Genomic DNA, 13,104 nt, shown 5'->3' with positions numbered 1-13,104 from the left:
ATTCTGGGTCAGAAGAAGCCAGTTATAATGATGTAGTCTGTAAAACAACTATCACAGAATCACCTGATTCTGATGTTGAATCATTGCTGTGGTAGCTCCGTATCATCTTACTATAGCTTATCTGAGTGACCTCTCTAGTAATAGGAGGGCCATCATACTTAATGGTGAAGGAGTTGAGGAATAAAGCAAAATGTAATGTATTAATGTTTCCATCTACATTGTCTGTATCTACCTTCCCCATCCAGCTGGCCTCTGACTGCCTGAATGATTGTTGTCTGATTGTTACTAGGATCTCTAAGGATGGAACTCTCTGAGCAGCAGACATTGTGCACTAACCTCAGGAAACAAATAGAAGAACTCCAAATGGAACTGAGGAGTGTGAGGACATTGAAGAAGCAACAGGCAAGAATTCAGTTCCTACTTCATTGCCATGTTGTGTTTTGTGAAAGCAGTAGTATCAAATTTCTCTCTTCAGAGATAACAAATTGTACAGAGTCTTTTACAGAAATTGAATTATTTTCCTTCCCTTATGTCCCACTTCAGAATTGTTTACCAGCTTTTCCCTATGGCCAGGCTTTTTTTCCAATTTAAATATCAGAATCTACAACACAAGTAAATGTTACATATTATGTTACAGTAAAATTTTATATTTAGTAAGATATGTTTAAGAAGTTTTGATCGCATATTTTGTCTTGTACATAGAATTGAAAACTCGGTTCACAAAAATTCAGTGCACACAATTCCAATGAGATTGTCACATTAAATAATAAGAGGCTGTGAATAACAAAATTTGGCCTTTTTCTTAGGAAGGAAGTAGCCAGAGCCAGGTCAGATCTCTCCATGAAGAACTGGAAAAATATCAGAGTGAAATTTCTGAACTCAAGAAAGAGAATTTACTTCTGAAGGACACAATGGAGCTACTCAGTGCTGAGTTGAAGTCCCAGAAGAAAGAAGCTGCACAGCTCCAGGATAGTGAGAAACAGCACAGAAGGTTTGCCTTAAACTCACACTTCACGATGCTATCTAGAGATTAAATAATGATGCCAGTGTCAGAGGTGTTCTAAATGTGATGAGTGTCAGAATCCTTTCTAAAGTGCTAACTAAAAAGGTTAGGAATTTTGTAAAAGCAGTAATTAATTTCACACTTCTCTCCAGCCATAACAAAAGCATTGGAACTAACTGTTCACTATGTATCACAGAGAAATATATCCAGTGTAGCCCGCAAGTGTGACCTGGGAAAATCTGTGTAACATCAGTCATTGAAAGGCACTGGAAGATGTAAACAAATCCCAAATTCACCCAAGAGCTACTAAAAAAAAATGTCAGTCTCTGAAAATCAAGATCAACTTTTTATATGTACTCTCTGTAGCTGAAACCAATGGGTAGTTAACTCTAGAAGGAACACTTGAGAATGCCATCTCTAGTCTGTAAGACTTAGCTTTGGGGGAGTAAGGGAGCAGAGGTAACGGACTCTGACAGTACCCCTGGACTTGTGAAAGCCTGAAGCTGTTATATGGTGTCAGGGCACAGGGAGGGGAAGCTGACCTGTAGTCTTTGCTGTCTTGTAGAAAGTGGAATGCCTCCTCCTAATGTAGCCACAGGCTCAGAGCATGTGTTGCATAGTGCAGTAATAGCAGTCTTCCCTACTTAAAAAGTGCAGGACTTACCTTTTACATGGGGGACAAGACTGGGTTCACTGTCCAGTGCATTTGTATGGCTGCTGGATCCTTTGGAATTTCTTTATTATCATACTTAACACGCTCTCTTTGCACAGAGATTAAAGGATCTGGTAAATGGCTACCTTTTCATTCATTTCTGCAGTGGTGTAGAATGTATGCCACTAACTACTCAAGCTGTATATGTAGAAGTATTTCTGAAGAGTATACCCTTAAAGGAATCTTTAAAACGATGTCCTATATAGTCGAAAGAAAAGCACTCAAGGGATTGAGTGTCTCTTGGCAGACTGTCAGAGTGGTCAGAGTAATTCCATTGCTGTCTACCAGTCAGCAGATATTTAAAGAATGAGAAAGACATGAGAAAGATTTTTTTTTTCCTTTGCACTCTTTTGAGAGTTACTTGAAAGTGACTTTCATTTCAAGCTTTTGAAGCAAGATCAACAGAAAGGATTGCAAACCAGAGTTTCATCAGTGCCCTCCAGCTACCTTAAAGGAATTTAGAGCTTCTGTTCATGAAGAGAAGAATTATTCACATGTCAGCGATGAGGTCTAAAAGCCCTCAAATGCTAAAGCTGCTGGGCTGGAGGATAATCTTAACAGGGGATAAATGGTGTAGCTCTACTACAGTAAGCATTTGAGAAGAAAGCATTAATGGAAATTATATAAGTTGAAATCCTTCAAATAACAGGAGGCAGAACCCAAGAGCTGGAATGGGCCTAGGCATCTGATGCAGGCTAAAATTAACCCATGGAAGACCTGTAGTCTTAACTTGCAGCTCTTGTTTTGCTTTTGCAGGACCAATAATTTTTGTAGGGGAATAGTTAAATTGGTGAGTGCATGTATATTACAGCCTTTTTACTGTTACTTTAACCAATAGTGACCTTGTCTCATGCTAATTGTTTCTGATCTGAAAACTGAGAGTGGCTTGTTATTTGCATGTGCCAAATTTTTAGAACCAGTTATTTAAAATTACTATTCCTACAGTTCCTGAGTAAGTGAAACCAGTAATCTGATGAAGTAGTCCTTCCCATTTCTATTCTCTTGAATTGTGTGACTTTCACCTCCAGTACAGAAACCTTTTACAAGTATTAGTATGTGAGCAGACAAAGTGTTTTTTTTTTTTTTTATGGGAAAAAAGGACAAGTCCCAAAATGGCTATTCTGAAGCAGAGCTTTTATTCTGCTCCTGAAGATGTATTTCAAGGATTCTGCTCCCATTTATTCTTACTCTTCCGCTTCTTATTTTGTGCCAAGTGCTAAATCAATCACTTTGATGGCTGTGCCCTAATTTCAAAAGCAGAAACCTTTCATGGGCCTTTTGGCCTTTCCTGAAGCATGAAAGGGGCTTAGAAATACATGAAAAAATAAAATGGTAAACTGAATATCTTTTCTGAAAAATATAGTAGTTAACCTGCTGAGTTTGACATCTCTGTTTTAATCAGTAAGTAACAGAACATGGGCTTTTCATTGAGACAATGAAAAAGTTTCTCCAAGGTTTAACAGACCATTAGCAAACAAAAGACATCAAGTTAAAAATAACCCTTTGATACTGATTTTAGGGTCAGTAGGAGAAAGCAATGTTATAGCCAGGTTTAAAAAAATGCGAGGCATTTTTTAATTTTCAGCTGAGGGTGTTAGTTAAATAAGCAGTATCTTTCAAAATATATCATTAGAACATTTCTTACCTTCACTTTAAATATATATATTTTTATGATGGTGGTAAGGCAGTATTATATGTTTCTGGTGCCACAATGTGATGAAACACAGCATCCGAGATTCAGGTTAAAATCACACAGGTTTCAAAATAATTTTTTTAATACAAGTGAGTTCCTATGGTACTTCACTGTCATGTTTGACCATTAAGACTGGTGTACAAATAAACCATAGAGAGAATATCAATAGCATCATTGTATAGAATAGACCCTCAATTTCCTGAAGGTTGAAGGTCAAATACTTCTCCAAATAACTTTCCTCTTCCTCAGTGCTAGTGTGGTTCTGCTTCAGATTGCAACGGAAGTGTCAAGGTCAAATCAGTAAACTGAAGCCCAGAGCTGCACCCAGCTAACTACCCTGTAGTCAATAAAAGACCTCAAAACTGCATGCTTTGATCAGTGATAATAAATTAGTATTGAAATGTGAGAATTCAGACATATTTTAATACCAATAAAAGGCTACTCATAGAAGACCTCAATATCAAGCATAAAAAAGAACTGGACATACTGAAACAAGATCACCGGAAGGAAATTGAAAACATACTATCTGATTTCAGCAGCGCTCAGGCACATCTCCAAGCAAAGATTTTCTCCTTAGAAACTGAGTAAGTCATTTAAATAAACTCTGGCTCATACTGATAAAGAGTTCTGTTTGAAATTATTATACTCAGAATGTATTTTTTTGTTATTACTCATAGGTAGAATATTATAAGCACTGAAATAGAAGTGTATAGGTATTTCCTTTGCAAGCACAAAAAGACCCAAATATATTGTGATAAACTCTGGATATTGTTTAATGTAAAGCAATATACATAAAGTTTTACAGTGCTAAATTAAAGTCTCCACTTAGCATCTTGCAAGTATAAAATCATCCTTGTCATAGATGATACCAGAGGCTTTGGTCCATAACTTTGTACTTAATTTTGGTCATCAGAGCAGCATCCTTGTAGTTAAGCTCTTGGTTATTCTTATTCCCCTGCAAATTTCTCAGGACAGCCCCCAAAAGCTCATGCAAATAAATGCATTTTGCAACCCCCTGTGAAGTTAAATAGTCCCGTGGTGCTTCAGACTGTACAAGAGAGGCCACTCAGAAATAATCCCTGTTATCATAATACATATATTAATTATATATCTATCTTTGTCCTTTTATCACAACTGTATGGCATAAGTCCAGAAGAGAGACCTATGTATTTAAGCAGGTTGCAAAACATTTAGATGTAATTTATCTTTTTATCTGAACTCTGAGATACACTAACTAAAGAGTGTTAAGACACTAGGAGTATCAGACATCTCAAAAATGTTCATCTTCAAAAAAAAGCCAACCACTAAATGGTTGTCTGTATTCTGTAATACACTGTGGTACAGCAGGTGGATTTCATGAACTTGGCTGAAGAAATAGTTACTTATTTTGCCATGGGTCTATCAAATGTGTTTCTACACTATGTCTAAGAAGGTGTAAGATCTAGCTTGATTCTTTTCCTCTGATGAAGGCATTTATAGAGCTGAACTCACTACAGGTTTTGGCTTAAGAGAGTTCATTAATGCAGCATATATACCTAAACCTCTCTTTTAGTGAAGTTATAGGAATTGAGTATTTATGAAGCCTTTATCAAACATGGTTGGAATTAGCCTGTGGATTCTAAAGTTACTGGGTCAGAAAAGAGGACAGATGAATACAGACATGCATAGATACTGCTGCACAGATTTGTTTCTTTAAGAAACTAGACCAGCAATGGGAAGTGCAAGCTTGTTAGTATCTTAAACCAGGGGCTGGACTTCAAACCCTCACAGGTGTTGTGGGTTAATTCTGGTGGCAGTTTATTTTGGAGGTCCACAACATTCTATACTTAAATATAATCCATGTACAGGTACCCATTTTTTACAATGCTGTTTTATCAGAAAGGCCTAATTATGTCCCTCTGTTTTAGGCTTGAAATTTAGATCAGAGTAGAGCCCAGGTGTCTCTTGAGCCTGGTCTGAGGAAGTTTTTTCTGGCCTGCATTTTCTTTGGTACAGACTTAAAGAATTAGAAGAAAAGTCAAGAAAGTGGGAGTTCAGATCAGAAGATGTACACCTTATAAGCTGTCTGCAAGACAAACTAAGTGAGAAGGAAGAGGTTATCAAGCAGTTGGCAGTAAGAATTCCTTTTATATGTACATACATATTTTGCAATCTGTTCGAAGGCTCTGTTCAGTGTTTCACACATTGCTTCAGACTCATACTTTCTGTTCTGTAATACTGTGACAAATACATGTTTCCATATCAACTTCCAACAAATGGAGGTTTCCATACATATAACTTTCTCTCCTCTCAGGAAGGAAGAAAATGTCAGCATTCACATTTAGCCAACAATGAATCTTACAGGAATCGATCATTTTCTTTCAACCCTAATACAGGATGCTCAACTCCCTCCATGAAGGTAAGATGTGCAATGCAATTAAAATTGCAAATCATGATGTTTTATTGTTACACAAATCCTACAGGTAATCAGGATAATAAAGGTCCTATTAATTTTTTATAGTACTGTTATTCAGTATAATTCCAGTAAGCCAGCCTACAGTCAGGTTCTGAGTATAACATAAATTCACTAGGAGTATATATGCACAAAGTGTTTAAGCAAATATAAAACACTAGAACTCCAAGGCCATCAGCCTTCTGCTGGGATAAGCACAGCCATTGCTTGGAGCTTTGGGAACTGCTTGCAGCTTTGGGAGTTACTATTTTGGATATTGCATGCATCAAGGAAAATTAATAATTGTGTTTTGGCTGCCCAGGATTTGCCCTTTGTCATTCCAGTCCTTCTGTATGATACTGTCTATAAGTAGTCATGAAAAGAAGGTAGGTCAAGTTGGTGGAAAGCACGTAACTGAGCTCTGCAAAGCTATCTAAATCATCAAGTACCCAAGTTTTCATTAGACTACTTAATCTGTGGACCCTCACAGCATGCCCTGAGAATTTATTTTAAATGCCTTCAGAAAAAGACGGGGATATTCATATTTGGGTGCTCCTCTCAAGGAATCTGGGAATGAGGTATTGGGGAGGTTTTATAGTATAAAGTGTAAAAAGATATGTGTGTGTAATGAAGCTTTCTGTCACAATACAAAACAGAAGAAGAAAACAATCGAGGCGCCCAGTCGTGTTGTCAGTGTGCCGAATTTAGCTTCCTACGCAAAGAGCTTTTTGAGCTGTGACTTGAGATCAAAAAGAAGTGCTCCTCAAATAACAAAATCTACAAGCTTAGACCGGAGTCCTGGCTGCCTCAGGGTGGGCTTCCCATCAGCACAGTCCTCAGAGAGCAGTGCTGCCACAAGGTATTTGTCCATTTTGCAGTGACTTGTAAGATGACAAATGAATATCATGTATTCAGAATCTTAGAGGCAATTCAAACACATTAGACCTTTGGAAATAACAGCGATTTACAGTTCCCATCATGCAGTGAACTCCATGCGTTCAATTCTCTGCAGACAGACCCAGAACATCAATGCAGACATAGGTTATAATCACTGCCCAGCAAAGCTTATGCTTGCTGCGGCTTCTAGTACAGAAAAAGAGAGGAGCTGCATGTATTTAACCAAGAACGTAGCTAATAGTGAACATGGCTGTTTAAAATTTTAGGCACATTATCAGTGGTTCTGTTAAGGATGTGTTTTCCTTCTTACTTTTGTTTCCTTGCTTTGCACTTGACAGATGTAGATGGCATATTTTTACTTTAGGAGATATTTGAATGAATCTAGGCTAATAATTTGGCAAAGGGTTTAGAGATTTAAAAATGTATTAGCAGATACTAAATAAAAGGTTCTTATTTTGATGGGTTTTCTCTGAAAAGCTTGAATTTTTCAAATTTATGAGATATTATTTAAACAATGTTCAGTGTTTTATAAACATAACTGAAGTATCTCTTCAATAAATAGTTAAAAATATATGTGGTTAACACTACAGGAAACCCCACAGCTACACTTCAGGACAAGCCAGCTTTCCCACCTCTCAGCAGAGATATCCTGTAAATTGTGTGCTAGAGTCCTTTCCTTGAAGGCAGATGGTACTGACTGCTGCCAAAGATAATAACCCAGGACATGGGCTTGGATCCAGTCTGGCAATTCCTGCATCTTAATGATAAAAGCATTCTGTGTCATGCCAGATGACTGCCAAGGCAAATCAGATTTGTATTTTAAAGGGAAATATACAGGGAGGTTATTTCCTTATTCTTAATGAATCCATCATAAGTGAAGTCATATTTGTTACTACAAGCTAAGCAAAATTAATATAAATGTTAAAAAAGAATCCTGAATGCTGAAAACTGAGGGACTATGGAATAGGATTATCAAGGCCAACTAATATTCAATCTTTCAGTTACAAATAAAACTGCCTAATATTTTTAATGCAGAAGTTGTATTTCGTATTTCCAAGAATGAATTGCAGCTGCCAGCTTCTGAATTTCAAGACTTCCTATTTTTAAAGTATCCTTTTTTTATTTTTTTGAGCTATCAAGAATTATGTTCAAACATTTCTCCATAGCTGTTCAGCTCTGCTGCACGCTTTCCTTTGTGTTACTACCAGTGATGTTAGCCCAGTTACTCAGCTAGCAGAGATCCCACTAGAAATTGTAGCCTCATCCAGTTTATGTGAGCACAGATCCATTCATAGCATCCTGAGTTTTTCCAAGAAAAAAATATTAGATATTGGTAAGACTGTAAGTAAGTGATGCTAATACTTATTTGTTTGCACAGGGCACATGGCAGTGAACTACCACAAACCAAAGATGACCAAAACCAAGACCCTCAGCATCAAGAATGGTTTACTAAATATTTTTCCTTTTAAAGTATACTTCTCAGAATTACTAGAAAAGCTGCTCCTATTTTCTTTTAAGGAATGATGATCCAATACATGGTTTAGGAAAAACAGAAAAGTAATTTCCAAATAATTAGGAACAATTGCACTCGTACAGCTAACTGCTACGGAGTTACAGGCATGGATTTTAGAAAAGTGTGGTTTTGTAACAACCATTGTGAAAAAAAAGCAATAGGAAAATTGTGGATACTGTTACATGGAGACTTTTTAATCAGGAGACTACCACTCCACTATTAGATTCAATATGCAGTTTTTGTCTCTGATACATTCTGTCAGTATCACTCCAGCTGAAAAAAGATCTTACTTCTCTAAGTGATTTCTGTAGATTTATACATTTGCTTCATCACCTGTTTAAAATAATTTTATATAATAATGTCATTTTCCAAGTTCTTAATAGGTTTTTGTTACACTTACTTTAAGCTGTACAGCATGTGGTATGCCTCTGAGAATAGCATGTTTATAGCAGGCTATAATATATTATTTTACTTTAATATGCTCTTTTGTATAATCAGTATTGCGAAGTAATGTTCCTGTTGCACTTCAATACTTGTATCAGCCTGACAAATTAGGATAATATGTAAGTATAAACATTAAAACTTGCTTGTAAATCATCAATTTCTGCTTTGCAAGAGTGCTATGTTATGCTGAAATGTGCGATTGAAACACTCAAGAGTTCCAGATTTATGGGCACTGTGTACTTGTATATTTTAGCTCAATGCTGTTCTTATGTCCATGTAAATGCAGAGCAAGTGAATGAGTACATTCATCAGGTCATCCAGCTAACTCATTACTGGGAGGGAAGAAGAAATTAAGATATAAACCCTCTGTCAGAGAACCGTGCTCCCAGCAGCCTAATGTTTGCAATAGGACTGTTCATCCTTAACTGTATAATTTGAATCCCCATTTCATTTCAGCTGGCAGGGCCCAGCTATGTAGTGATAAGACAGCAGGAAATGGGTTTAAACTAAAACAGGGGAAGTTTAGATTGGATATAAGGAAGAAGTTCTTTACTGTGAGGGTGGTGAGGCACTGGAACAGGCTGCCCAAAGAAGTCGTAAATGCTCCATCCCTGGCAGTGTTCAAGGCCAGGCTGGACAAAGCCTTGGGTGACACAGTCTAGTGTGAGGTGTCCCTCCCATGGCAGGGGGTTGGAACTAGATGATCTTAAGGTCCTTTTCAACCCAAATCATTCTATGTGTAAGAAATTTCACATGTGCAAAGAGGGACACCTCCAGCCTAACCTTATTATAGCAAACAGCCAGATGTAAGCACTTACTACAAAACAGCCACTGCACCTCAGTGGTGGCAAAAAGGTGCCACAAGGGAAGAATGCTTCTACAGACCAATACTTTCACCCCAATGTCTAGGATTTTTTCCAAGATGAACTGCTTAGTTTGGAAGGAGACTTTGGATTCAGATTTTCCAAAAAAGACACTTTTTATACATGTCATCAAGAAGGGGATAGACAGGTATACAGTAACACCCAGGAGTACCTGAGTGTTTCTGAGGATCAGAAATACACAGAGCTAAGTTTTTTGGTTAGAATTTTCATTCACTCTGCCCCAAATACTTTTAAAGCACACTGGAAAGCTCAGTGCACAATTACTAACTCGAATTTCCAGCATTACAGTAGTTACCCATCCCCAGCAAAATAAGTGACCTTAGAAATGGCTTTTCTGGCTATGTGGAGGAAAGAAGCTCGTTGCCTAGTAATAGAGTCAGAACTCTTTTGCTATTTCTATCTCCAAAAATGTGGTTTGGGCTACATTTAGATTATTAAATAGTACATCATAGTAACAGCGAATTCTGTAGACTGGACTGCCCTGATGACCCAACAACCACAATGAGTGACCTTTATTTTGGGGGTAGGTATTTTGGACCATCTCTACACCAGCCTGACAAGACAGAACACCAGTAACATTGGGCCTGCATTACATACTCCCCCAGGGTGCATTTTGCAGTTCCATTTCATACTGTAAGAACCAAACTTGTATATCCCAAGGCCCCTTCATGACTTTAGCGAAAGTCCAGCAGAGATGAACAATCCACTTCAAAAGGTACTAATGATCTGACCTAGATACAGACAATCCTAAGGGTGCTTCTACAGTGGTACTTACAGATAATCACTGCATCACAAAATATTAAAATCTTCCAGCTGAAGCAAACAGTAATCTGGGCAAGTCTTTTCAGCACACCAGCAAAGATGCAGTTAGGGGCCACCCCCCCAGAAGGAACAGGATGCATTCTGAAAAACACACTTCCACCAGAAAGCATCCTGAATAGCAACTCTGCCTATTTTCCTTTGAAACAGAAAACCAATGCATATGCTTTTGGAAATTAAAAAAAGGTAATTTATTTCACTTAACTGTCTTAACTTTTTATATTTTTAGTACAAATTCCATTACACAAAAAGCATACAAAGTAAGAATACCAACTCTGCTTTGCACTGTTGAAAATACACAGATATGTAAGATCATGTTTGCTTCATTGGAGCAGGAATGTTGGCAGATGCTTGTTCTAGGTAAGCTAATGGACCTTGAGGTATTTCTGCAGGTTTTTTGTGCTGTACACTAATATCTTCCAGGACCTGCTGCCAGTGTCGCAGTTTACCCAAATGCTTCTGAATTAACGCTTCTTTCCTCTGCAATTCATTTCTTAATTCTGAAACATCCTAGGAATGAAAAAATGCATCTTAGTAAATAGATGGTCTTCAGAAGAAAAACCAGCTCACATAAAGAACATGTAATTTTTTTAGCTTGAGTTTTCAAGCTGACCTTACAGGGATTCTAACAATGAGAAGTGTCTAATGAAACAGAGGGAAAGTGCTGTTCATGCATTAGTTCTGCTCCTCTTGGTCACATGTTTCAGAGATCTTTACTCCCAGCAAAATTTAACTAACTGGTTTGTTTCTTCCCATGAAACTGTCATCCGTGTTGCAACACCCCACACTGCAGCAGGCATCTAGCTTCTCCAGGTTCATGGTGAGAGCCATGTTAATGGTCTAGTTCTACCAACTTAAGATACAGCATCACACTGACAAACCCAAAATTCAAGTGAACAAGGTGATTCCCTGTACTGGTGGACAGCTTACCTGATCTAGCACAACACAGGTAATCCATTTAAACATACCTCTTTAATGACTTGCTCCGGTTTCTGGACTGATAGCTGCAGTCTTTTTTGTAGGAAAAAGCATTCAGTTTGTCTTGCAACATCCAGAAATTTCTGGATGCACTGATCAACACCTAAAATAAAGGAACAGAAAGAGCAGATTCCAAAAAGAAAAAGAACTATTAAAATCACTTTTCATAGTATTTTCTAGAAAGAAAATCTGAAGACTTACTAAAATGACATATTTCTAAACCCAGGATGTGCATTAAAGTCTGTATAAAACACTGCTCTGCAAGCATTCAGAACTTTTCTCAAAAAAGACAGCAACTTTTTCCATGTTTTAGTACACTTCTGACAATAACAAAGAGTGATAAAATAATTTGTGAAACTTGGTTGAATAAAGAAACCATTTCAGGCTCAACAGAAGGATCTCAAATATGGCCCAGCTTGAGGCCATTTCTTCTTGTTCTATGACTTGTTACTTAAGAGAAGAGACCAACATCCACTTCACTCCTTTCAGGTAGTTGTGTAGAAAGAGAAAGGTCGCCCCTAAAGCTCCTTGTCTCCAGAAAAGCCCCCGGTCCTTCAGCCGCTTCTCATCACACTTGTGCTCCAGGCCCTTCACCGGCTTTGTTATCCTTCCCTGGCCCTGCTCCAGCACCTCAATGTCTGTCTTGCCGTGAGGGGCCCAGAACTGAACACCTGATTCAAGGTGCGAGCAACCCAAAATTATGTCAGTCACCGTTCAAAAAAATTAACAACTGAGTTTTTAAACCTCTTTCGGCCTCAAACGACAAGGCACACACACACTCCCGGCAAAGGACAAATGCACCTGAAAAGCTGCCGTGCCCCTCGATATTTCAGCCCCGCTTAACCAAACTGTGGCGTATCCAAGGCTTCCGAGCAGCCAAGCGCAGCACCTCGGCACCGCCCGAAAGCCTCCGAGGGCTAAGCCCGGCCCGGCCGCTGGACACGCACAGCCCCAGGGCCTCACCGGTGCGGATTTCCTCCTGGTCCGTGCCGTTCACATAGTCCTGGCTCACCAGTGAGGCGAAACAGGCCTGCGGAGGGCGGAAACGCGGAAGTAAGTAGGAGAGCAGCGCCCACCCGCGACCAACCCCAGCCCGGCGCGGCCCACACACCTCGAAGGATGCTTCCAACTCGTCCACCAGCGTATTGTTGGGATTGCGCGGCCCCGTCGGCGGCGGGATGAGGCCGGCCGGGCCGGGCCCACCGGGAGGTCCCGGCGGCGGCGGCGGCCCCTGAGGCTGGTTACTGAACATGCCGCTCAGCGAGCCCGCCATGGCTCGGCGCCTCCGCGCCTGCGCAAACGGGCGGCAGCCACGGACAGATCCCGCCCCGCCTCAGCGTCGAGAGCCAGTACCTCAGCGCGGAGCGGGGAAAGCGCAGCTGGACACGGCTTCCCCAGCTCTGCCGGCCGCGCCTCCCAGACCCCAGCCCGGTCAGCATCCCTTCAGCACCTACTGCATACCGGCGTTTCACAACAAATACCACCAAATTCTCCATAACACATCACCTCACATGGTTATTGCTAAGTGCTCGATGTTTGAACTGATTCCGGGAATGCTATCCCTGCTTGCAGCCTCCCAGGCTCACACCATTAGAAGTGAAGCAGCAGAATGACAGAAATCATACAAGATGAACACCAAACACTAACCTGCACGCATTAGCTTTTGTAGAACAGTTACAATATACACTTGTGTTGGCACTTGCTTAAGACTCATTACATACTTTAACCCT

The 13,104-nt window shown here is 39.5% G+C and overlaps 2 protein-coding genes across 2 annotated transcripts in view; one reads left to right on the top strand and one right to left on the bottom strand.

The window, feature by feature from the left end:
- FAM184B (family with sequence similarity 184 member B) overlaps nucleotides 1-8,789 on the top strand; it is a 43,437-nt gene extending 34,648 nt beyond the window's left edge. The window contains exons 6-12 of the mRNA XM_013128919.3: nucleotides 290-402; nucleotides 807-991; nucleotides 3,846-3,992; nucleotides 5,404-5,521; nucleotides 5,702-5,806; nucleotides 6,496-6,698; nucleotides 8,115-8,789. Of these exons, the coding sequence (XP_012984373.2) occupies nucleotides 290-402; nucleotides 807-991; nucleotides 3,846-3,992; nucleotides 5,404-5,521; nucleotides 5,702-5,806; nucleotides 6,496-6,698; nucleotides 8,115-8,205 (962 nt within the window). The 3' untranslated portion in view covers nucleotides 8,206-8,789. The remainder of the gene's footprint in view (nucleotides 1-289; nucleotides 403-806; nucleotides 992-3,845; nucleotides 3,993-5,403; nucleotides 5,522-5,701; nucleotides 5,807-6,495; nucleotides 6,699-8,114) is intronic.
- A 1,774-nt stretch (nucleotides 8,790-10,563) lies between these two features.
- MED28 (mediator complex subunit 28) lies at nucleotides 10,564-12,684 on the bottom strand. Its single transcript, XM_005148469.3, has 4 exons — nucleotides 12,486-12,684; nucleotides 12,338-12,404; nucleotides 11,365-11,477; nucleotides 10,564-10,906 (listed from the first exon to the last, which is right to left on the bottom strand). Exons 1-4 carry the CDS (start codon nucleotides 12,645-12,647, stop codon nucleotides 10,709-10,711), a joined length of 540 nt encoding a protein of 179 aa, XP_005148526.1. The 5' UTR covers nucleotides 12,648-12,684; the 3' UTR covers nucleotides 10,564-10,708.
- Between the last annotated feature and the right edge of the window lie 420 nt (nucleotides 12,685-13,104).

Source organism: Melopsittacus undulatus, chromosome 7, assembly GCF_012275295.1.
Source record: "Melopsittacus undulatus isolate bMelUnd1 chromosome 7, bMelUnd1.mat.Z, whole genome shotgun sequence".
Lineage (NCBI taxonomy): Eukaryota > Metazoa > Chordata > Aves > Psittaciformes > Psittaculidae > Melopsittacus > Melopsittacus undulatus.
Note: the sequence above shows the minus strand (reverse complement) of the source record. Positions and strands in the feature narration are given on the sequence as shown.